A 23699-nucleotide genomic window follows, 5' to 3' on the forward strand; every position below is an offset into this window, starting at 1 on the left:
GAATTTGATTTGCCTTCATCACTGAGCTGTGAGCAGCAACTCTAATTTAGCCCCGAGGAAGGGCAAGATAAGGCAAGACCAGATGTATTTGGGCAACTGGTCCCTGCTGGAGGCAGATTCAGCTGAGGATGGGAGGGGATGACAACTAATGGGAGTCATGCTGGTACATTGAATTTAGGCTGGTCTGCTTTGGGAGAGATTGAATTAGGATAAGCCCCCTGAGCACCACCACCCTCCTTGGACACCCAGCTCCCAGCACAGCACAAATCCTGAAGGTTTTTCCTAAGTGCAGGGCTTTATTGAGGAAACAAAGGTTTTGGAGTTGCCCCCACATTACTGGAGGCAGGCAGAGGCTGCCAAGGCACCGCGAGGTGGGGAGGGGGCTTGGGGAGGATGTCCTGCCCTTGCAAGGCTGATGCCTCACTGGGGCCAGGATGGGGTGACCCCTCTGCAGTGACCCTCTGCACCCCAGGGATCTCCTGGCCATACAATTCATCTCTCCCTGCCAGAAACAAGCATGGGACTGGGGCTGCATTCCCTGCGAGCCCAGCTCCGGTAGGGTCTGGCTGGGGATGTTTGTCCCCAGGAACTTGGTCTCCATACACAGGCCCACATGGGGTGTCCCTGGCATCCTCCCCTAGGCAGTTTGCTCACGCTCAGTCCAGTGTCACTGGGGAGGGGGGAGTGGTGGCACTTGTCTGAAGAAAGCACTGGGGAGTCCCGCCAAGAAGCGTTGATGCCCACCAGGTGGTCACCGGCTGCCTTTGAAGAAGGTGGAAGCTGGAGCTCCAGCCCCATGCTACAGGGCAGTGCTGGTGGTCTCTGCGTGGGCCTGGGCGCTCGGCAGTGACCTCAGGTAGTCCCCGTACCTGCAGGAGTCCTCATGGTTGTGCCGGACGTAGCAGATGATGTAGATGATGACCATGGCGAACCAGCCGAACATGGTGACGAACATGGCCATGTCCATGGTCCTCTGGCGCACGCTGCAGAAGTTGACGCCGGCATCCAGGACCTGGAGCAGCGGCTTCCCCACGTATTCCTCCCGCGGGGCTGTGTGGCAGGTGATGTCCTGGACGGAGTCAAGGTCCAGCCGTGCCTCCCACAGCACCTCCTGCAAGGCACACTCGCAATGCCAGGGGTTGTTAGCCAGCCGGAGCTTGGCACTGAGTGCTAGCAGGGCCTCCTTGGGAATGCTGCGGATGCGGTTGCTGGAGAGGTCAACGGTCCGCAGCCCAGCTGCCACCCCTTTGAAAGCTGCCCTGTCGATCTTCTCAATGGCATTCCTGGAGAGGTCGATTTCCTCCAGGTGGGAGAGATGCCTGAAGGCATTGCTGGGGATCCTGGTTATGCTGTTGGCATCCAGCTTGAGGAACACCACATCTCTGGGGATGTCCTTGGGGATCTCCTCCAGGTGCCGGGAGCTGCATAGGACAGCCTTCGCCCCAGCCCACTCCGTGCATTGGCAGCTGGGGGGGCAGGAGCTGCCCCAGGGGATGCAGAGCAGGAGGCAGAAGAAGGCCTGGGCCACACTGGTGGCTGGTGTGGTGGTGGTGAGGGTCATCTTGCAGCCAGCCAGCTCAGCATGGCAACTGGCAGCTCCCCGGGGGTGGCAGCAGCTCCTGGGCAGCAGGACGGCCTCTGGTCGCTCTGGCAAAGCCTCTCCCATCACTGAAGGGAAGCTGTGGGTGGAGGGGATATGACACGGCGTTACTTCCTGAAATACTGGGTATGCCTTGTGTATGATGTGCCCTGGTAAAGGAGTGAGGGGCTGGGCTCGTGAGTCTGGAAAACAAGGGTGGAGTGACACTGGATATCTTTTCCAGGACAGCTTAATTTGGTTTAATTAGAAATAGAAACCTCAGCTCCCCTACCCCTATCTCTGCAGAGACCACTGAGGTGGACAAAGGGAGCTGCAAGATGGGGTGTGGAGATGGGCCTGGGAGCCTCTGCCCCATCCTGCTACCAGTTTCCATGGGGGATGCAGTAGTTTGCTGCTTTAGAACATCAGCAGTAAATTCCTATCTCACCAAGCCTGACTGTTTAAAAAAAATGATGAGTCAGACTCTAAGGAACATCAGACTGACTTAATCATCACCAAGATTTTAAATAACAAGATGCGGAGCTCTTTTGCTTTCCTTGCTTTCATTTCACTTCCCTTCTGGTCCTTGAGCTGGTACAAGTCAGGTTTCCAAGGGTTTCACCAAAGAAGTGTTTGGAGGTGAGTTTGTTTTTTAAAGTAAACAAAGGGTATGGTTTGCCAGCCTGACTCTGGGGGCAGGAGGTGAAGAGACAAGCCACTGCCTAGCACGGTAAATAGGATGATATAGGAACCCCAAAGGACACCCCAGAGCTGCCAGGGGCAAGGCAGGAGGTGAAGCAGGTGGGACACCTTTCCTCTGCCCTCGGTGCTGCTCATGCCCCTCCTTGCTGCCTGGGCCAGCTTGCGAGAAGAGATCTTCATTGAGGGGAGATTTGAGAGGCCAAGGGAACCTTTCTAATGGGAATTAAATGTCCCATGCGATGTCATTATGGGCACCAAGTTGTTGTCTTTTTGGTGAAGCAGAATCCTCCTGCTAAAGGCATTCCCTTGGTAACAGCAGCATGCCTCAGGTGTGACCATCCTCAGGGTACCACAGAGGGATGCTCACACCGGAGGGAGGCTCATACCTGAAGGATACTGTCTGCAGCTTTGTCCGCTGCCCTGCCGCGAGTTGTGGATTCTGCCCGGGGATATGAAGTTGAGTTTCCCGGGAATCCCTCTGGCCCTGCAAAATGTACCGGGCTCTAACAGCTCTGACAGGTCTGTCTCTCCGGGGGAACAAGGACTCGTTATTCCATGCCGGTTCCCACTGCGTGGAAGGGCTCCGAGGGCCCCTCAGGAGTCGCAGCCTCCCCGAACCTCGGGGGTGTGCGGGGGTGATGCTCCTGCCCGCCCTCCGGCCCCGCCGGGGGCCGGGCACCCGGCACAGCTCCGCAGCCTCCGGCCGACCCCCACCGCCCCCCACTGCCCCGGAGCCCGGGGGTCCCTTACCGACTCGGCCGGGACGGCTCTGCTTCTCTCCGGCTCTGGGTGCGGTGCCGGTGTCAGCGCGGTCCCGGTGCCGGTGCCGGCGGTTCGGCCGCGATCCCGGCCGGCCCCACCTGTTGCTGCGGCCGCTCCCGCGGCTCCCCGGGCCGGGCGGTCCCGGTGCAGCATCACCGGGTGGTGCGAGGGCGGTGCGGAACGGGAGGCGGGGCGGGGGAGCGGGGGCGGGGGAGCAGGGGAACAGGGTGATGGGACAGCCGGAGAACACCCCCAGGGGGCTGCGGGAGAGGAACCACGCGGAGCCCCAGTGTGCAGAAATTAAGTGCTGCTAATGAGATTTCCGCAATTTTTTGGAGGCTGCCGTCTGGGCTAGAAGCTTCATCAGCTTCATCAGCTTCATCAGCTGCTGTAAGGCATGAGCTTCCCTCCCCGGCCTGGACCTCCCCCAGCCCACGTGGGCTCTCAGCAGATGGTCTCCTGGACATCAAAGAGTGCAGGAGCAATGGGAGAAGGTGCCATGCCATCACTCTGGAGCACAGCTCCCAAATCAACTCTGAACAGTTCATCTCGAGCACCCTGGTCTGCTGCAAGGTGCTACTGCCCATGGCAGGGGGCTTGAAATGAAATGATCATTAAAGTCCCTTCCAGCCCAAGCCGTTCTGTGATTCAGCCATCACTGGGGGTGAGACTACAAGCAAAGTGAGTTTGTACAAGATTGGGGTGGGAATTTGGCTTTTCCTGGAAGTCTGTTCCAAGCATGGCCTCCACAAAGAGCCTGCATGGCCTCCAGGAATGGCCGCTGGTTAAACAGCTGTAAGACACCACCAGCCTGCAGTTATTTAATACATGGTTTATTGAGCTGGGTTGAATACATTGCCAGACTGAGCCCCCTCCCATTGCCAAACCCCAGTGCATCACTGGTGAAACTGCAGTTGTGCTGTGGTGGCCACCAGTGTGGGATGAGCAGCCTTGGTTGGCCAGTGTCTGATCCACTGGGAGAAGGTGAGGGAACCTAAATCCCTTCCTGAGCAGTCCCAGGCATAACACGGCACCGGGGGACTCTTCTGGATGATCAAAAAATGTATCCACTGTGCCTTGTTCTCCCCATGGCAGGCAACACAAAATGTGAGTGAAAGACCCCTAAAAAGCAGGGATTGACACACTGATGTCCCCTCGCCTGTCCCCACCTGCCCAAGGAACCACAGAGCATGGATCACCTGTGTCCCAGCAAGCTGCCACTTTCCATCCATGTGCACAAGGGGATGGGGACAGGCAGGTGACATTTAGCTGGGGCCTTGGCTTCAGAGAGAGGAGGATTAGCTACAAGCCAGCACTCAGGATACACACGCAGGATCACGTATCAGTTTGGGGCGTGGTAGGTGGGCCTGTGCAGAGCTGGGAAACCATAGGTATAGAAGCCAAGAACTGCTCACACCTTCAGAAGTGCTGGACCGCAGCTGAGGACTATGTTGTTTGGTCTGAGGCAACCAGAGAAATGGATACAGCCCCCACAGAAGCAGCTCCAAGCCTTCTCCAGAGCAATCCTTTGGGATCTGTGGCAGTGGGGCTGCCAGGGCTCAGAGCAGTAGCAGGGAGCAGTGATGGATATTCTGGTGGAGGGGTAGCTGGGACTGGTGAGCCCTCAGTGCCCACCCCAAAGCCAAGAGAAGGATGGAGTGGACAGAAGGACCATCTCACAAGAAAAGCCTTATGGCTCTGTGTGGCCCAAGCTCTGGCCTAGTGCTGTGAGCAGATGTGGAAGCACCAAGACACAAGCTGGGGCTGAACTTGGTGGCTCAGGTGACTGGGATGCACTGCCCAGGCAGCCCATGCCCCCAGGGAGGGGACACTTTTCCTCCCAGACACCTGCAATATACATTACCAGAGGCACCCAGAGTACCTCAACTCCAGCAGCTCCCATCTTCTCACAGGTAAGCTGGGGTGGAGCTGCAGGTCCCAGCCAGAACCTGGTCTGGGGCAGCAGGAGCCCTGGCCTGTGCACCAGGCCTCAGTAGTAGGCACCGAAAAGGGCTGAGACCTTGTGCAGGAGCTCCTTGTGGTTGGTGTGCAGGGGGATCCTCTTGTCCAGCACCTGCCAGCGGATGCACAGCTCCGGGTCACAGCCTTGGAGGAACTGCAAGGGGCAGAAAGGGGACAGATGTCACACATGTGCTGCCAGCAAGGGGCCATGGCAGCCACACTCAACAGCACCTCTAGTCCCCAGCCTCCTGCCCTTTCTTTTTGGGGCACACATTGAGGTGCCACTCCATGTTCATCCCTGTGTCCTTCCCCCACTGCAAGCAGCCAAAGAATCCCAGTCCTATAGAGATATGGGTCTGGAGAGCTGGCTCCTCTGCCCCAGGCCAGCTGTGAGGCAGGCCAGGGAGCCCACAGGGGTGACAGCCCCTTACCGAATTCAGACGCTTCATCTCCACGTTGTTCTGGCTGTCAAAGTGCACGCTGATGGCCACCGTCTCCACCCAGGCGTTGTCTGTGTTGCGTGGGTCGTCGAGGTACCCCTTGTGTACCTGTGCATGGAGATGCCCTTGAGCAGCCCTCATCACCTCTCTGAGGGCACCCTGGGGGTGGGTGGGACATTGCCCTGCAGGTCCTCTGCCCTGCTGGAGACCAGAGCCCTGCTCCACTGCAGCTGGAGCCATGAGGAGTCACTGCTGCAGGCACAGACATTGGTGTGGGCAGCCCTCCCCCGGGGTCTCTGGGCTGCTCCCTGACCCCCACATGTGAATTATGGCACATCTTCACCTCTCCCAGCCCTTCCTCTCAGAGGGAGCCATGGCAGAGAGGTGATGCACCCTGCTCCTGCACCCTGGGCCCCCCACGTGATGCTTGTGACACCGTCATGCCCACATGTCCCCATGTGCCTGTCCCACCATGACACCCGTGTGTCCCCGTGGCAGGGTGATGCCCACACTCCCCCGTGCCACCGAACCTTCCTGTGCCCCCATACCACAGGGACACCCACGTGTCCCTCACCTCAGTGCCTTGTTTCAGCAGGTTCTGGAACTGGGGCCAGAACTCCCGGCGCAGGATCCACTTGAGCTTCAGTGGCAGCGTCTCGCCTGGCTCCAGTGACCCCTGTGCCAAAGCAGATGTCAGCTATGGGGGCTGCCATCAGCACACTGCAGCCTCCCTCCCTGCCACCACTGCAGAAGATACCACAAGGCCTGCTGGTGCCTCCCATCCTCCCTGTCCTGCCCAAAGTCCTCAGCTCTGCCCAAGCACTCTGAGATTGCCTGATCCAATGTCTGACAAAGGATGCTTTGCCAATGGCTTAACAGGCTCACACGAAGGATGTGAGGATTGAAGCTGTGGAGAGGGAGGAGGGAGAGGCAGGAGACAGCAGGTCAGGGTGAATGGGTGAATGTAAGGAGACCACTGCTTCCCCAGCAGCCCTGGCATGCAAATGCTCTTCAGGAGGGGCAGAGGTACCTCCTCAGCCATAGCTGCAACATGCCTGTGATTCCCCCTTTTCTGTGGGATTTCCTTCCTTCCCTCCTTCCCTCCTTCCCTCCTTCCTTCCTTCCCTCCTTCCCTCCTTCCCTCCTTCCCATCTCCTCAGCTCCTTCTGCACCAGCTCTTACCCCAGGCAGAGCCCAGACATCTGACAAGGGGTATTGGGCCACCAGGACTTCCAGCATCTTCTTCAGGCTCTTCCTTATAATGGACCCATCCAAATTCCTCCTCCAGCTGTGAGAGAGGTCCCTGTCATGCTGCAGCTGGACCTGGCTCCCCTCTGCCCAGCAGTGGTCACATTGGCAGTGCAGGGTTTGGCCAGGTCTCTGAGGTGACCTCATGCCCATTTTTCCACCCCACATCCTCAGCCCCATGCTGGAGCAGGACACACTCACCGGGTCACAACAGGGTGCAGGGCATGGTTGGGCCCAAAGCAGTGCAGCCTCCCACGACCTCTCAGCCCTGTCCTGCCCATGGGGTTCCTGCCAAGGTGAGAGTGAGGGCACTGGGGCAGCTCCAGACACCCTCTGTGCCCCATAACATGTGCCTGGGCACCCCTGGCTTCTCTGTGTGCCCGTGGCACTCACAGTGGCAGCCCATCCTGCACAGCGTAGAGCCCATGGAAGCTCTGCCGGTCAATCAGCCCATCCATGGTGTTGTAGTTGATCTTCAGGAGAGACTCCAAGGAGCTAGAGGGTGGGAGGTAGCCCGGCAGGGAGGGCTGGCTGTGCCACCCAGGGAAGGGGTGGAGGACTGGGGAGCCATGGGGAGAGACTCACAGGCTGAAGGGGTCCTGCACAGCCATGTCCTTGTGATCAGCTGAGTATGCAGGGGGGTCGTAGAGTGGGAAATCCACCTGCACAACACATGGCTGTGTCAGTGCCCCAGCCTGTGCCCCTGCTGTGACAGCAGACAGGGACTGGGACCTCAGGGACACCTTATGGCCCAGTCTCTTCCTCTGCCCAGCTTGTGGCATCACTCCCCAGGTGATGCTTCAGGCTCTGATGGGGGCTGGAGGGCTCACACCCCCATGGAAGCCAGTGCTGGATCCTGTCCCTGAGCCTGAGCCAACTGTGCTTCAGGAAATGCAGAGGTGGGTGGTCGTGCCCTCTGTGTCGAACCAAGCATCCCCAGGCATTCCCAGCACTGCAGATCCTGGCAGGAATGATGCTCTTTTCTTTGGGGGAGCCTCAAGCAGTGACTCCAAGGGAAGCCAATGACCCCAGGGCTGGGAAGGACAACAGCTCTCAAATGGGATGATGGGTTCTTCTTCCCACCACTGTCAGAACATGCCTCAAGTCTCCTCCTCCTCCCAGCCCCACTGCCCAACATCACAGCTCCTACCTCCCAGGGCACCTTCTCATCCGGCACAGGGAAGCGGAGGGTGTGAGACCCTGGGTACAGGAGGTTTCGGGCGAGCACGTGGTATGGGGGCCGGCTCTCCTCGGGCTTCCCCTTCAGGTCAATCTCCTTGGCCTCCAAGGCTTTGGAGGAGCCTGTGAGGCAGACACAGACATCAGGGTCCCACAAAGCAGGGCACTAAGTCCAGCACTGTGGACTGGGGCTCTGCTGAGGGGGCTGGCTGGGTCTCTCTATGGGGATGCTGACATCCCCTGGGGTCGTGGACCCCGTCTTCCCTTCTGGCAGATCCTGGATTAAACCTCAGGGACGGTGGGAATGGACTCACAGGCCTCACAGAGACACCAAACCTCCCAGGACCAAAGGAACCTCTGCCTCACTGCTTGACAGAGAGGTGTGAGGGGCTTCTCAGCCCCGGCCCGGGGCCCTGGGCTTCCCCACTGCTGCTGGGGAGGAGTCAGGCTCCGCTTACCCATGGCTGGCACATCCTCGCCTGAGCTGAAGCCATTGCCCCGCAGCGCCTGCATCATCCACCTGAGGGCCTGGGCGCTCTGATGCACCTGCAGGGCACAGGAGAGGGTCACCCCCAGCCCTGCTGCCCCCCAGGTACCACGGGATCCAGCCCTGGGAGGAGGCACCGCTGCCCTTGGTGCTGACTGCCGTGCCCTGCAGGCAGCAGTGATCCTGGCTGTGTCCTTGGAAAACCTTCTCCAGGGAAATATTTTTACAAAGCAGGTGGAAAGGGAGATGGAAATAGGATATGCCAATGCTGGGCTGGCTCCCTGGGCACCCCACTGCTCGTGCAGCTCCAGAGGGAGGGGACAGACTGTCTCTATCTCCAGGAGGTCTGGAGGGCCCTCTCAGGCCATGGAGAGGAGCTAGGTCAGCTCTAACTCTTTGGGTGATAGTGGAGGCAGTGGCCCATCCCACTAATTCCCACCTGCATCCTGTTTACTTTGGAGTCAAACAGAACTTTTCCTATAAACCTTTTCCCCTCAAATGCTAATGGCAATGAAACTCAAAATGTCTCAAAGGATACTCATTTAGAGACATTTTGTGTTCAGGTTTAATTGACTCAGGTCCTGGAAAAATTTCACCTTTCTTGGGTACTTGCCCTGATTTTGCCTCACCTGGTCTTCCAGAGAGCCCAGTCTTTGCTCCACTACCCCCGTCCTCTTCACCTGATCCAAGTCCAGCAGCTCTGCCAGTACATCAACCCTGGAGAAAGTGCAGGTTGGAACACCCTCAGCAGCCACCCCTGCACTGATCCCAACTCTTCTGTGACCAGGAAGGACAGAAGGAACTTCCTTTCTCAGGAGCAGCTGTACCTCTGCGCAATGTCCCGGATCATCTGCTCCGTGTTCTGCTTCTCCTGGCACTGCTGGTGCTGCAGGTAGTTCTCCTTCAAGTACATCTCCCATGACAGAAGGGCAGCTTCTTCGTTCTTCTCCAGCTTCTCCTCTGCCGAAGAAAGGGGATGGCAGTGCTGTCATGTCTCTGGGCATCCCAAACCCCAGCACCACAGCCTTGTGCCTCGGCATGTGCCTGAGGAGGGGGCAAAGGGCAGGAGGGGGACTCTGGTCCTCACTGAGCTTGTGGTGCATGGCTGGCCGGTGGAGCAAGCCACGCTGGACCAGGAGCTGCAGGTGGTTGAGCAGGATGAGGGGTGGCGGTGCGGGTGGGCGGCCGTGGTACTCCTGGATCAGGTCGTGCCGCTGGAACTTCCAGATCTTGTCTGTGTGCTCCTGGACCTGCTGGAAGGTGTAGCTGGGGCACAGCCCAGGTGTCAGCCATGCCGTGGGGATGAGGGGGCACATTGTTTCTGAATGGTGTCCCCAGCTCCACCCAGCTCCCTCATCAGCCCTGACCTGCAACTACTTCTGCCACATCTATAATGCCCTAGTGGATCCCACTACTTCCACCACATCTAGAGTCCCCCAGACTCACTTGAACATGGCAATGAGGAGGTTGAGGAGGAGGATGTTGGTGAAGAGCAGGTACAGGCACAGCAAGATGACTGTCAGCCATTCTGGAAAGATGGGTTCCTTGTTGTCCGCATTTGTCTCTGGGCACTTGGGCTTGTAGGGATCAGTCCCGTTGGGGCTGCACTGGTCAATGTTGAAGTTGACCCCTGTGGGCGAGCACAGCGTGACTCCGTGGTGGCCAAACCTTGGGTGTCTTGGGAGCACGTTCTGCTCTCAGAAAGCAGAGAGCATCCAGGGAGCTTAGCACCAGGCAGGGATTTGACCTCCATCTATGTCATCCCAGGAGCACTGTTCTCTGCCAGCTCTGTGGGACTTCCGTGGGCCGACACGGCATGAGTTTGGTACATCAGCTTTGTCACGGCCACCCTGCCCGTGCCATGCGCTGTCACAGGCAGTGTCCCTTACCATCAATGTAGGAGGGAATCTGCCCAAAGATGGTCAGGTAGGAATGGTAGACCACGCCACGGAAAAGCCACTCCACACGTTCCTCGTTGTGGATCAGGATAGCCTGCTTGGCCACCCCGAAGGACACCACCCACACTGCCAGCAGGAAGAGGAAGAAGAAGACATCCTTCATCTGCAAAGACAGAGTGGGAGGACAGCTGTGTCCTGGAGCAAGCCCCACACCAGGATGGGATAACGGGGGTGGCACATCCAGCTGCTCTAGCAGGATGGCCCAGCATCACCCCAGCAGGACAGAGGGGAGCTCTTACCATGCGCTTCACAATGATGATCTTGGGCCCCAGGGTTTTACTGACAGTGAAAATGTGCATCAGGCGCAGGCAGAAAATGATAAAAGCCAGGGACAGTATGATGCGCCCAGGATATAATGTTGATGGGATCAGCCTGGGCATGGAAGAGAGGAAAGGAAACACCTCAATGCCACCATAGAAACATATAGAATCATTTAGGTTGGAATTACTGAGAGGGAGGTGAGGCCCTGGCACAGGTTGCCCACAGAAGCTGTGGCTGCCCCTCCCCTGGAAGTGTCCAAGACCAGGTGGGACAGGGCTTGGGAGCAACCTGGGATAGCGGAAGATGTCCCTGACCATGGCATGGGGTGGAACAGGATGAGCTCTAAGGTCCCTTCCAATCCTAACCAGTCTTGGTTTGAGTTGGAAAAATTCTTTCATAGAATTCCATGATTCTAGGAAAACACTATTGAACTCTGCAGCTCACCTGCAAGTCAGCCCTGCAATAAAGACTAGGATGGCGCAAATATCCAGCTTATTCCAGAAGTCCTTGATGTACAGAGAAGCCATTTTCACAACTCCGAGTCCATCTGGATCATACAAGAGCTGTTGGGAAAAGGGGCTGGCTGTCAGATACTCATGTGCTTCACAGAGGGGAGTGACCACACAGATCATCTGGCCATCACTGGACACTCTTGCTGACCCAAAGGTAACCTGAGCCCATGTGGTTTCCTCTAGGGGCATGGGAGGAGCATGGGGACATCTGGCAAGGAATGTGGGGACACCTGGGGCATTGGGGCTCTTCAGGCCAGAGGAGAAAAGCACTGAGATATTGAAGCAAAAATAGAAAAATATCAAATATCAAGCAAAATCAGGGAATTCACCCAAAGGAAGAGCTCCCTCCATCTCTTGACATTCTCAAAACAGACACCAGACACCTCCTGGGAAAAGCCCACCAGCCCTACAGCATTTTCTTCTGCAAATATACAGGGCCATGCCAGATGCAGCCAAGGAGAATCCCCAGCCTCAGAGGTGGGGATCTGGTGGTTCCACGTGCTGGGACCTCTCAGAATAGGTGGTGTCGTGAGAAGCAGCACGGGAACCTGAGCTGTTGCAGGAGCACCCAGAGCGTGCTCTTCCACCTCCCAGCCTCAGCTCTGCCTGCCCACACCTGGCGGGTCTCCTCGCACACCAGGGAGAAGAGCCAGAAGTAAATGAGGTATTCCCGCCAGGACGGCATCGGCTGGAAGTCAACCATCAGAACGTATGCGAAGAGCAGGAGGAAGGTGAAGTAAGAGAGGATGTTCATGAGGAAGATGACGATGGGTGCTGTGAAGAAGGCTCGGAGGTGCGCCAGGCAGCCCACGGGCTGCAGCCTCTTCTCCCTGCTGGGAGCAGGGATGGATGTGGGCTCGGCTGCCCAGGGAGATGCCACGGCAGCTTCCCCCAGCCAGGCACAGGGTGAGGCTGGAGTAAACCCCTGCTGCAGTGTGTGGGTGTCCCAGCTGCCACAAGTACCTGAAGGTGATGAGGTTGGTGTAGAGCAGGGGGAAGAACAGCATGCACATAATCACCCGCCAAAGGCTGTTGTCTACAGACAGCTTCCCCCACCAGACCTTGGTTAGAAAAGCCTGTGAAGAGGGAGAAAGGAGTGATGGTTACAGAGGCCAAAGGGCAGAGTCCCACGGCTACCCACGAGGAACTCTGGATCCTGGGGCCACTTGGGCACATTCCCTCCACGGACCACTGCTGGGAGCCCACCTGGACACCCCCATGGGACACAAAATTCATGTTCTTGGCCTCCAACGCCAGCTGCAGACAAGTTGTCTTCCCCCAGGCTTCAGAGACACGGGTGAGAAGCTTCTGGGCTCTCTCTTCATCCTTACGGTAGCAGTCTGTGAACACACCTGGAAGGGCCAGTACCAGGAGGCTGAGCTCTGAGCCCACAGAGTCACCCTTCTGAGCAGGATCAGGATATTGCACCACACAATGGTATTCCCTGTACTGCCACCACCACACAGGCACTGCCTTTGGAGCATAATCCCCAACTGTGAGGATGGGACCCTCATTTCTCGCCCCCCAGACATCTCCTGGGTAAAGCTCACCAGCCCTAAGGGTGCAAGAGCAGCTCTGAGGTGCAGGAGCAGCTCTGTGATGCCGGTGCCCTTCTGCTCACCGATTGCCTTGTGCTCGTACTCCTCAGCCAGGGCCAGCATGTCATCAGTGGTGTCCGTGTCCTCCTCCTCCTTGGCCAGCTCCTTCAGGATTTTGCTACAGGCCAGTGCAGCTGCCATGCAGTCTTGGCTCTGGCACAGAAGAGGATGAGGAAAGCAGGGACACTCTGTCTGTCAAAGTCCCAGAAGCTTTGACAAGCCCTCCCCAGCTCCCACGGGAAGGAAGGAGGGTGTCCCAAACAGATCGGTGTTCAGGATGGACAGCTTGCCATGACAAGGGCTGAGCCAAGCTCACCTCTGGATAACCCACTGCCGTGGGGAATATGGGAGCAACCCTGCCCTCTTTGTGGGATGCCTTGGTTGATGGGGCAGAGCGACTCCTTGCCATGTCCACTGTGCCACCAGCCACGCTGCCTCTTGTTCTGGAATGCTCTTTATGAGTGGAAGCCTTCTCCATCCCAGCTGCCGTGTCCCTGTGGGCTCTCTCAGCCTGAGTAGCCCACTTCTGGCCCAGAACACCCCCTCTACCTGTTTTGGCCAGGAAGGGGAGGGATCTGGCTTCATGGTGGGGCTGGGGATGGACATTAAGTGCCCTCAGGCTGGCTATCTGTCTCCTGTTTGTCTAGGGTCAGGCTCAGGACAGCTCTCCCACTATCCCAAATCCCAGCAGATTCCACTGTTCCCCTTGGGGCTGCAAGGTTTGACTCCATATGAGCCCCTCAGGTGTGACCAGAGCTCTGGGCTGTGATACCTGGGCCCAGATGATTTCTGCCAGCTCCTTGCGGTTCTGGACCACAGCCCAGATGAGCAGGTCCCGAATGGGGTCCATGGTGAAGGTGACTCGGCCAGCAGAGCGCTTGTAGAGGGACCGAAGGCTTGACCCCTGCACCTGCAAGGTGTGCAATGCTCAGACCTGCTTGCCCAGCACAAATCCTCTCAAACCCCTGGTGCTGCCTCCACCACCCGTGAAAAGACAGAGGGGTGGCCAAGACTGGACTCACTCATCCTGCAAATTTCACTTTTTCTAGGGCTAGAATCAGGTGGAGTTATGCACCCACCCCACCGGATCCTGCCCACCAGCATCACACATCCACGCAGTGCTACAGGTGTAGGAAAGTGGGAGCTGCGCCTGGAATGAAGGGCATATGGCTTGGGCAGGGCTTTAAGGCACTTTCAGTATGATTTTTGAGCACACAAGAGGACAGAGACCCAGCTGGATCCCCTGAGCCAGTGTCCCCTCCCTGCTGCCACCCTCTCACCAGGTAACCTGGGGATGCGTACATTCAGCTTGATGTGTGGGACAGGGATGGAGAGCCGGGGCCGCTCCGTGTGCTTGGGCTTGGGGTAGAGCGGCTGTGTGGAGCAGCCCAGCAGCTCCCGCAGCACCTGGGAGACGTGGTGCATCTGGAGCCTTGGCATTTTGGAGCCGGCTGTGTGCTCTCTCTCCTCCAGCAGCACCTTCTGCAGCTTGCTGTGGAACAGGCAGGACGGGGCCAGGTTGTCGTAGAGGTAAACCAGGGTGTCCCAGGTGACAAAATCCTTGAGACACACTCCCTGCTCCAGGAACAGCTTCACAAACTCTGGCTTGTTGGAAATCAGGGCAGCTGCCATCACGGGGTGGAGATCTGCAGGCTGGCAGGCCAGAGGCAGAGGTGAGGGGCTCTGTGGTCCCAGAACAGGACCCTACCATGCTCCTCACTTGGGGAAAGATTTTGTCCCTGAGCACATGAGGAGTCTCTGGATGTGAAAGAGCATGTGACATGCACTAAAATTTGTGGGACATTCCCAGGGGTTAGAAGAGGGCACTCTGCTCTGGCAGTGGAAACCTCTGCCCCCTTGGCTGCTGGGCAGAGGGATGGGTAGGGTAGAGACCACCTATCCCAAGTTCATGAATATCAGAAAATCACAGGACAGTTTGGGTTGGAAGCTCATCTCGTTCCAATCCCCTGCCAGGGGCAGGGACACCTTGCAGGTGTCCAGGTTGCCAGCTTGACCTTCAGCATTTCTAGGGATGGGACACAGATCCTCAAATGTTTCACTTCTGGGTTCCTAGCTCTCACCAGCCTTTCCCAGTCTTATCAAAGGTGTGTGAGCTGGGGGAACACAAACTGTTGAATGAAATAGGGAAAACCCTTCCAAGTTCCACAGTCCAGTCAAAAAGGACAGACAACCCTGCTCAGCCTCAACTTCTCAACAGCAGGATTAGACATGGGAGGGCAGAGCTGGTCCCTGCCTTACTCTGTAATAAGGTATGAGCACCAGGCTGGGTGAGGTGAGTTTAGAGACAAATTGCTATTTGAGCAGTGACCACAGGGCAGAACTGTCAAGAGGTATTTTAGGTTCCAGGTGGGTCTTTAAAAACACTGGTTTTGAACAAAATACCAATAATCTTCATGTGTGCTTAGCTCTGCTTTGGGTTTTTGAGAGCACTTTTGAAGAACAGCCCCAGTTAATGCTCTGGGAGTTCAGTGTCCAAGAGAAATCCCTTTAAAACTCTCCCCAGGCACAGCCAAGGTGAGAAGCACCCTCCTTATCCAGAGGCCTGACAAGCTGTAAAGCCTGACCAGACAAGCAGCACAGGTATGGCCATACCTTCCAGTCGTGGTCATCTGTGAAAATCTCGCTTCGGGCAATGTCCACCCTGTTCCAGGCCACAGCCAACTTCAGCTGGTGGTCCCAGTTCTCACGACCAAAGTGGTCCTGATTTCGGGATGCTGCAAATTGCATGTGTTAGAACACAGGATCATCCAGTGAGAAGACACCACAGGGAAGCCTCCTTGGATGTGTGGCTCTTTTCTAAAATCATCTCTCCCCAGTAACAAGGTTTGAGGACTTCTTTGGTGACCCCATAAGTCAAGTATCAGTAGGAGGTGACTGTTCACCTTGTCCCTTCCTCCCAGAGAGGGCCCCATCCTCACCTTTGAAGAGGGCCTGGAGGATGGCCACATCCACGTCCTGCTGGCCATATTTACCCTCTCTGAAGATGGTCAGGAGTTGCCTGCTCCGCACTATGTCTTGGATCTACGAGAAGAGCCGTGGGCAAGCAATGAGCAGCAGTGTCTCCTCCCTGGTGCTTCCCACAGGCCCTTGCACCGTGCAGGGCAATTCCTCACTCCCCTCCATCCCCTGCAGAACCCCTGGGCTGTGTCCTCCGTCATGGGCTGGTCACAAACACTCCCTCTCTGCCCAAAGGGAGCAGGCAGTGGAGGAGCAGGGTTTGAGCCCCTGGGGTGTCCACCAGGACAGTGATGAGGATGGCTGGGGGCAGAAGAGGTTTAAACTTCCCACTGGGACCCTTGCTGCTCATAGTCTGGGACCTCTGGGACCTCTTTGGTCTCCCAAAACTCAGAGAAGCCTGCAACGGACTCACCTTCTTGGTCCACTCCACCAGCTTTCTCTCAGTGAAGAGCTCGTAGGTGTCGTGGAAGAGGATGCTCAGTTTCTTCTGGATCAAGGCAATGGTGATCCTGGCCACGGGCAGGTTGGCCACCTGCGCGATGACATCGGCCACGCGCCCAGACCCTTCCACAATCACACAGGGGATCCCATTGGTGATGGCATTGTAGATGGTCTGCAATGGAGTGGGGAGGTTGTTCTGGATCCCACCCAGACACCTGCAGACCCTCTCTGAGCCTGAGACCCCACTGCTGCTCCCAGCACTCCTGTCAGAGTGGCACCACTGAGAGCAGCACCCCGGGAAGGAGCTGTCCCTCCTTTGCCCCCACTTCTCAGCTCACCACAAGCAGCTCCTTACATCAAGAGTCCCAGGGCCTCCTTCCAGCACCACACACACGATAGGGATCTTGATGGCAACACCTGCAGGGAAGCAAAATCCAGGGTCACCTCCTCATAGGGGCTGATCCCCCCCATAGGTCTCCTCTGAGTGGTGGAGCACGAAAGGTAAAGTGGGAGCAATGTCCCTGACACATCAGGCCTCAGGAGAGGGGAGGGAAAGTGATTATCTGGTGTGGCAGGTCAGACACATGGTGGGATTTTTGGGGTTTTTCTGCACAGGGCCAGGAGTTGGACTTGAGGATGCTCATGGGTCTCTTCCAGCTCAGGAGATTCTGGGATTCTGTGAGCACATGTGTACATGTGTTATGACAGGAGACTGTTTGCACAGTGAGAAAATGACACCTGGAAGCTCCCTTGGGATCTGGCCCTTTGGGAGAAATTACTTTCCCTGATCAGCTCAGCATCACAAGGTTTGGGGACTCTTTTTGTGATCACATAAGTCTGGCAGAGAAAGGTTCTTTGATCTGTGCCACAGAGGAACAAGGTTCCACATTTATCACGGCAGTCCTCTGCCTGTGCAGAGGACCCCGTGCCTGGATCCTCTGGGGAAGCCACAGCCTCTTGCTGGAGCCCAGGAAAGACACCATTCCAGGGGCATGGCCCATCCCTGTGTGTTGCTGTTACCTCCTTTCACCTTGGTCTGCTCTGAAATGAACTTCTCCAGCCTGGTCCTCAGGGGGATTTCCACCCCATACCTCCCGTGGGTCCCGTCATCCACCAGGATGAAGTGGGAGTGGTTGCTGTCCAGGCACGACAGGCTGCCTTGGTTCTCCTCATCCAGCACATATTCAGCAGGAAAGCCCCCCTGTAAGGAGGACACACTCTGGGAGATGCCTGGCAGAGGAGCAGCAGACAGCCTGAGTAACCAGCATGTGGGGACAGGAATGGGTCAGCATGTGGGGACAGTCTGGCCAAACTGTCCCTGTGTCCCCACAGTGCTCATGTCAGCCTTGCCCTATGCTCCACTGGCCTTCACACCTACAAGAGTCCTCCCAGGAGAAGCACAAAACCTACTCAAGACACTGGCTAGGGTGGAGGAACTTCTCAGCAAATACCAGCTTGGGACCATCCCTGGAAGAGTTCAAGGCCAGGCTGGATGGTTCATGGAGCAGCCTGTTCTAATGAAAGGCTCCTTGCCCATGGCAGAGGGTGGAACAAGGCAAGCCTTAAGGTTCCTTCCAACTCAAACCATTCTAAAGTTCTAAGACCGTCACTCCTGGTACAGTTGGGTTTTCCAGGGCTGCCAGCCACAGTGACATCTAGAAGCACCTGCTCCCACCCCAGTCCTTGGCAGGACTTCCCCAGCAGCCCAGGCACAAGCAAAGCAATCCCCTGTCTGGCCGTGCCTGGCTCACCATGGGGCAGACAAGGCTCTCGCGGTTGTACACGGTCCCCCAGGTGGCAATGCCAATGGTGACAATCTCGCCCTCCTTGTGGCTGCAGCTCAGGATGAAGTCTCGCACTGCCTCTCCCACCTGTTTCATCACACCAGCGTGGGACCCCCCTGTGATGATCCAGGCTCCTGGGGGTCACAGAGGGGCGTGGGAAGGGAGAGGCTCTGCCCACAGTGATCTCCCAGCCTCCCCCATATGGCTGTGGGTCCCTGGGGTGCTCCATCCCCCCAGAAGATGTCTCTTCCCTGTCCTGGCTGCACAGGCAATGCCTTCTTCAGTACCTCTCTGAGTCCAGCTCATTTTGAGTGTTTCACTTTGCAGCGACTGAGCTGGAGCAGCCCATCCCTGGTGATCATGGTCCAGGTAGGGACCTACAGGTCTTCTAAAACAGCTCAGCATCCCCAGAACAGCCCAGCTTACTGAACCTGGCATGGTCAGGGGAACCCTCTGCATCCAGAGGACCTTTAAAAGTCCCCTTCAACCCAAATTATTCTATGATTCTGTGATTTTATTATTCTGTGGTCTCTTACCTGTGGTCTGGGCCACCTTGACCAGCCCTTGCCGGAAGATGTTCCTCAGCCTTGGCTTCATGATGAAGTTTTTGGCTCCCCCGGTGACTGAGATGAGCAGGTTGGGAGCGTCCAGGCCCCAGTGCTGTGTCATGAGGTGGTAGATGACCCGTGGAGGGGTGTCCGAGGAGACACGCACATACTACCAAAAAAGGGATCATGCACACATTTTAGGTATAAACAATGGGGTCAGGGTAACAGGACACCTCCAACACAATTCCTCCTGTCCCGCCCAAGAGGCTTCCCAACACCATTCTGCAGCAGAGCTGTGTTGCTGCTGGCCCAGGTCTTTGTCCATGACCCTATTCCCATTTGCTTTCCTGGGAGCAAACACTCCCCAGGCAAATCTAAGAGCAAGGACAGGGAACAACCACTCCTTGAATCATGAGTTTTGTGGTTTCAGAAAGGGTTTAAGGGTCCTGTTTAAACCCCTCCACTGCTTGAGTCACTGTTGCCTTTGGGGCAATTCCACCTTGTCCTCTCATTCAGGAGGGAAATGCTCCTGTACCATCTGCCATGGCAAACTCTGGCTCCCCATGCAGCCACAGATGGGACAAACAGATCACCTTCCCTGTCTTCTGTCCCAGCCCTGTGAAGCGGATATCACCGAAGGCATCCGTTGGCATTTCCTGGATGTGCCTGCTGGGATCCCATTCCTTCCCCAGGTAGATGGGAGGTTTGGCAGCATCATCCAGGTGCTGTTCCCTGAGATAGCCACACTCACAAACAATCCTCCTGAAAAGCACACCAACAGCTTCGCTGAGAGCAGCTGGAAGCCAAAAGGCAAAGCCCAACCTCAGCCTGGGCAGGAGGTGCTGTTCTCCTTAGGAACAATGTGGGCCCCACATCTCCCACCCAGCTGCTCCTCCAGCTCAGAACCTGTGCAGAAACAAGGACAATGTTTAGGGGGAAATTAAGGGGAAAAGTCCAAATATTTCTGCCAGTAGAGATTTAAGACAAAAACATTTAGGATGGAAGTGACTTCCTGCAAAAGCATTGGAAATGTTTTTCACTGGGACACAGAATCTCAGCCGTGTGATGCCTCACCACATGCCGAAGAACCAGTTAAAAAGGAAGTTTTGAATCCCTGTGACAGAAAGATGGGATTTTCTGGTGCTGGAGCTTTACCACCAACCCTCACTTCTGCTTTCCTGAAGGGGAGGGAAGAAGGGAGTGTCTCACTTACCCAGAATCTGATGTCTGGGAGCTTTCCACAAAATAGGTGCATTCCTTCTTTCGGATGTTTTCAGGAATCCAGGAGATGAGGTTTTCCTGGTGGAGTGAGAAAAGCAGCAAGGGGTCAGGTTTCTGGAAAGAGCCAGAAATTATGCCAGGAGCCAGACACCATGGTGATGGGAGCACATCTGGGTCCTTCTTTGGGTGTGAAGGATGAAAGGTCCATCACTCTCTGCAAGGACAAAGCCAGATGTACTCTGACAAGAAGGGATACGGGTGCTGGCCATTTGCCTCAGATACTTGGAGGTTTTCTGTCTGTCCCTAAAACTAACCTGATCAGTTATTAATGCTCCTGTTATTGAGACACTCATTAACACTGTTCCATGTGTGTGCCCAACCATCCCCTCTTCCAGCACATCCTGCACTTGCCTTTTCATTGGTGCCAGTGGGGAAATGTGCCTTCCGCCTGCTCCTTGAGACGCTGCTACTGCTCTGCTGCAGGTTGGGGACCACCTCGAAGTCGCTCATCTTCCTGGGATGTGTGGCAGGCTCATCTCCTCTCTCAGGGCACACCTTGTTCAGTTCAGAGGGGAGCACCTTTGCACACCGGCCACGCGCAGACATGGCCCCTTTGTCTTGTGCTTCTCAGCCTCCTTTCTCCACTCTAGGCTGGGAGCTCCTGAACATCCCCATCCTGAGGGCAGTGGAAGAGAACCAGAGAATCCCAGAACAGTTTGGATTAGGAAGGGCCTTAAAGTTCATCTCCTTCCACCCCCCTGCCAAGGGCAGGCACACCTTCCCCTAGGCCAGGTTTCTCCAAGCCCCATCCAACCTGGTCTTCAAAATAAAAGGGATGCTCGTGAACTAAATGCACTGAGGTGCCTCATCCGTCATTGCCTGGGTGGAGACTGGTCCATGGGGAACCTGCCATCCCCTCACCACAGCCCTGACACAGGGGCCATGTGTGTGGTGACCACCTCAGCATGCACCACGCTTCCCTGGGGAAGCCCTTCCATGTCCACAAACTGCCCTGCTGCTTTCAGCCTGCCAGCCTGTAGCTCTCCTCACCTGCTCTCCACTGCAGGCAGCTGAGATATTTCTGGCAGCAGGGAGAGCAGAAACTAGGTCTCTTGTGTGAGCAGCCTGAGCATAGCCCTGCATGGAAAATCTGGGAATATGGACATGCTGGCTGCAGAGACTCTGTGGAGGAGCCCTGTGTCCCCTGCAAAGGTGCCCTGAGAGCCCCAAGATGCACATGGGCTTTCTGCAAGCAGGGGCTGCAAAACTCCTCAACCACCCTGAACGCTCACAGCCCCCTTTTTGCTGAGATGGGAGAGCTGCTGGAGTAAAGGTGGAAATGCTCCTGGGATCTCTGGAGCCCAAGGGGGATGGTGTGCTCTCAGGAAAGCTGGGATTAGGTAATGGAGGGAGCACTGGACCCAGGTGATGCTCTGGCCAAGCTGTGGGGTCTGTGTTTAAGGAGGATTTTGTCTGCTCTCTTCAAGCCAAATCCTGCATTTCACCCTAGGGTGGGGAGTCCTTGTGGGAACAAGGAGTGCTGATGCTAAATCATGGAGTAGCAAGGAAAAGCTATTTTATTGACCTCCCTCCTGGGATCTACACAGCCTCACTGACCTTGGGAGGCAGATTTTGGCAGACTGGATTTCTGCATCAGCACAATGCCCAGCAGATCTGATTTTTGGAGAAAGAGCCGTTGAAATAAGGTCAAATGCGCCCTTAATTCCTGTTCGTGGCCTCACAAGGCAGACAGGCTCGTGGGGGCTTGGGCCATGGCCACATTGCAGGAGAGGCTCCCACCCCAGGTCCCCCCAACACCTGGAACCCTTGTCCTTAAGGGGACAAGGACAGAGCCTCTCCCGCTGCCCACCTCCCAGTCTGAGGGGGTCAGGAGGTCCCTCGGTCTCACGGGGTGGTCACAGCACCCACCAGGACGGAAAGCAAGGCTGAATCCTGCCCGTGAACCTGCCCACCCCGCTGCCCACCGCCGGCACGACCCCAGCGAGGCTGCCCGTACCTTCCGTGCCGCATCCTCCGGCAGCATCACCGGCTCCTCCGCTCCTCTCCTGCCATGGGGATTCAGCCCCGTGTCCCTCTAGTCCTGCGGGTCATTTTATCACTGGAGACACGGGCGATGAGCGGAGAGCTGCGTGCAGGGAGGAGGAGGAGGTGGCAGTCGGCTGGCAGCTTCCCAGCAAATCAGGCTGCAGAAGCGATCCCTGCCGAGAAGCTGCAGCGCCCGGGCGAGTCCCGACTTTGCTAGAGTGGCTGAGTCACCCTGGCACATCCCTGCAGCCCCGCCAGGGACTAGGCACCCGAACCCCTCCAGGCACCTGTCAGGATGCCACTGCTAAGGTTGCTAGAAACGCCTCTGCCCGAATTAAGGTGCAAACACAGTGTGCCAGTGACAATAATATGGGTTTTTATTTGGTAGGAAATGTGGGGGAGAGAGAGAGAAATAAGAAATAAATGGGGGTTGACAGAAAGAGAATGACAGGGACAGAATAAGGAAAATATCAGCGCTTTGTGGATCCCAGTGATGTTCTGTTGATTCTCTCCAGCTGATCTTCTTGGTGGTGAAGGTCTCCCCAAAAAGCAAACAATCTGATGGGTTAATATTTGCTCAGGCCAGTTAGGAAAATCCAAGCACCTCACTGGGTGTGGGGGCAGTTTGCCATTGTCTCTTACAACAGACTCTGGGTCTGTAGCATCCTGTGCAGTCCTGTGGTGCAAGGCTTTGGGAATGACTCCGGAGGGCACTTTGGGGGGACTTTGATGGATTAAGGCACGCCCTCAGCTGTCTCTCATGTCAATGTCTTGTGGATGTGGCATTCCCAGGGCTGGTGGTTCCACAGCCAGTTTGGGTAAGGGAGGATGGGTTCACTGCCCCTGAGCAGAGGTTACAACACCAAACTTCCTCTCCCCACCTCGGCTGGGGGGAAATCTGTGCAAACCTGCTCCCAGCAAATGGGTCTGTGGGCTACTGCCTCCCCCCACCCCCAAGCAAGCCAGAGACGATTCTTAGCACAGCTGCTGGGGTTGCCTCACATTCTTTTCCTTGTTTACTTACTGGTTTCAGGTGATTGAAGAATGGGTTTTCCCTTTATCTAATCTCAGCAGTTTGATTTTCAGTCCAAAGTCCCAGTCAGGTATCTTCAGGGAGGCTACTTTGGTTGTAGCTTCTTTATACAGTTTTTGTTATAATGAGCAAAACTTTATATCAGTGTTTGAGGCATGAACAGTGTGACAGCAGATGTGATAAGCAGGGGCTGCTCAGGGGATGGATGGTGCCAAAAGGAATGGCAGCCCAGTGGTACTGATGGAGGACCAGGTGCATTGCAGGCTAGGCAAATGTGATGAAAAATCCCTTCCCTAACTATCAATCATCCTTTATATTACTAAAGTATAGAAACTTTACATATATATATATATATATATATATATAAAAATTAAACACTGTGATGTGAAGAAACAGTGGAGTTTTGCAGTATTGGAGTATTGCAGACTCCGATATTGTTCGCGCTGAAGTAAAACAAACAGCCCGGCCCTGGAGAGAAGCACTTTGCTTTCAGAGCAGTCCCCAAGGGATAAAGAACAGCTTTATCCCTGGGATGAGCAAGGTACCACAGCACCCCAGGCTCTGAGACCCTCCCAGCCCTGTCTGGTGTCATAGGTCAGTCACCACAGCCAGAGGGACTCGAGGACTCCTGGATCAATCGCCAAGCAGAAACAGAGCGGCTTTGCCGAGTTTCACTGTTACTGGAGATCTGTTAGTGTGGGTGTCAGTGCTCAGTCAAGTTCTCTTTTACTTGAATGCTTGATGCATGTAAGAACATCAAAAAAACCATACCTGGGTGCCCCCCTTTGGTTAGGACATCTCATACCCATGAATAAATATTTACACTTGTAACTCCAAGCTTTGCATCCCAACCTGGCACCTTGGCTGGCATGGATGAATTTTTATTGAGGAACCTCATATCCCATCACTGGCAACAAAAGCCTTTTGGATGGTGCTTTCCTCCTCCCATGCTCTGGGCC

General features: G+C 56.0%; 2 protein-coding genes across 5 annotated transcripts; both read right to left on the bottom strand.

The window, feature by feature from the left end:
* Positions 1-276: 276 nt before the first annotated feature.
* LRRC3 (leucine rich repeat containing 3) lies at positions 277-3192 on the bottom strand. Of its 2 annotated transcripts, none has more exons than XM_015638337.2 (2): positions 3032-3192; positions 277-1679 (listed from the first exon to the last, which is right to left on the bottom strand). In XM_015638337.2, the coding sequence occupies exon 2, from the start codon at positions 1664-1666 to the stop codon at positions 800-802; it is 867 nt and encodes a 288-aa protein (XP_015493823.1). In that variant the 5' UTR covers positions 1667-1679; positions 3032-3192; the 3' UTR covers positions 277-799. The 2 variants fall into 2 exon arrangements, with proteins under 2 accessions (XP_015493823.1, XP_015493824.1); XM_015638338.2 differs by lacking the exon at positions 3032-3192 and adding an exon at positions 2668-2844.
* Positions 3193-3860: 668 nt separating this feature from the next.
* TRPM2 (transient receptor potential cation channel subfamily M member 2) lies at positions 3861-21871 on the bottom strand. 3 transcript variants are annotated; one of them, XM_015638335.2, is made up of 33 exons: positions 21679-21871; positions 20073-20337; positions 19654-19739; positions 19034-19202; positions 18429-18609; positions 17860-18026; positions 17129-17309; positions 16464-16525; positions 16080-16280; positions 15628-15730; positions 15302-15423; positions 13991-14341; positions 13461-13598; positions 12712-12841; positions 12297-12442; positions 12054-12166; positions 11707-11920; positions 11023-11141; positions 10557-10689; positions 10249-10420; positions 9806-9989; positions 9447-9625; positions 9187-9319; positions 8989-9076; positions 8331-8418; positions 7844-7995; positions 7279-7355; positions 7087-7188; positions 6895-6981; positions 6628-6733; positions 6020-6121; positions 5437-5553; positions 3861-5159 (listed from the first exon to the last, which is right to left on the bottom strand). In XM_015638335.2, exons 2-33 carry the CDS (start codon positions 20265-20267, stop codon positions 5034-5036), a joined length of 4524 nt encoding a protein of 1507 aa, XP_015493821.1. In that variant the 5' UTR covers positions 20268-20337; positions 21679-21871; the 3' UTR covers positions 3861-5033. The 3 variants fall into 3 exon arrangements, with proteins under 3 accessions (XP_015493821.1, XP_015493820.1, XP_015493822.1); XM_015638334.2 differs by having other exon boundaries at positions 11707-11923; XM_015638336.2 differs by having other exon boundaries at positions 11707-11923; positions 14096-14341; positions 21679-21870.
* Positions 21872-23699: the final 1828 nt, after the last annotated feature.

Source organism: Parus major, chromosome 9 (genome assembly GCF_001522545.3).
Source record: "Parus major isolate Abel chromosome 9, Parus_major1.1, whole genome shotgun sequence".
Taxonomy (NCBI): Eukaryota; Metazoa; Chordata; class Aves; order Passeriformes; family Paridae; genus Parus; species Parus major.

Coding starts and splice junctions, on each gene's coding strand:
- LRRC3 (XM_015638337.2), bottom strand. CDS start 1,666: ATGGGAGAGGCTTTGCCAGAGCGACCAGAGGCCGTCCTGCTGCCCAGG.
- TRPM2 (XM_015638334.2), bottom strand. CDS start 20,267: ATGTCTGCGCGTGGCCGGTGTGCAAAGGTGCTCCCCTCTGAACTGAAC. Junction 18,027..18,428: donor CAAGGTGGCCCAGACCACAG/GTAAGAGACCAC, acceptor TGTGACCCCCAG/GAGCCTGGATCATCACAGGG. Junction 12,443..12,711: donor GTACGAGCACAAGGCAATCG/GTGAGCAGAAGG, acceptor TGGCCCTTCCAG/GTGTGTTCACAGACTGCTAC.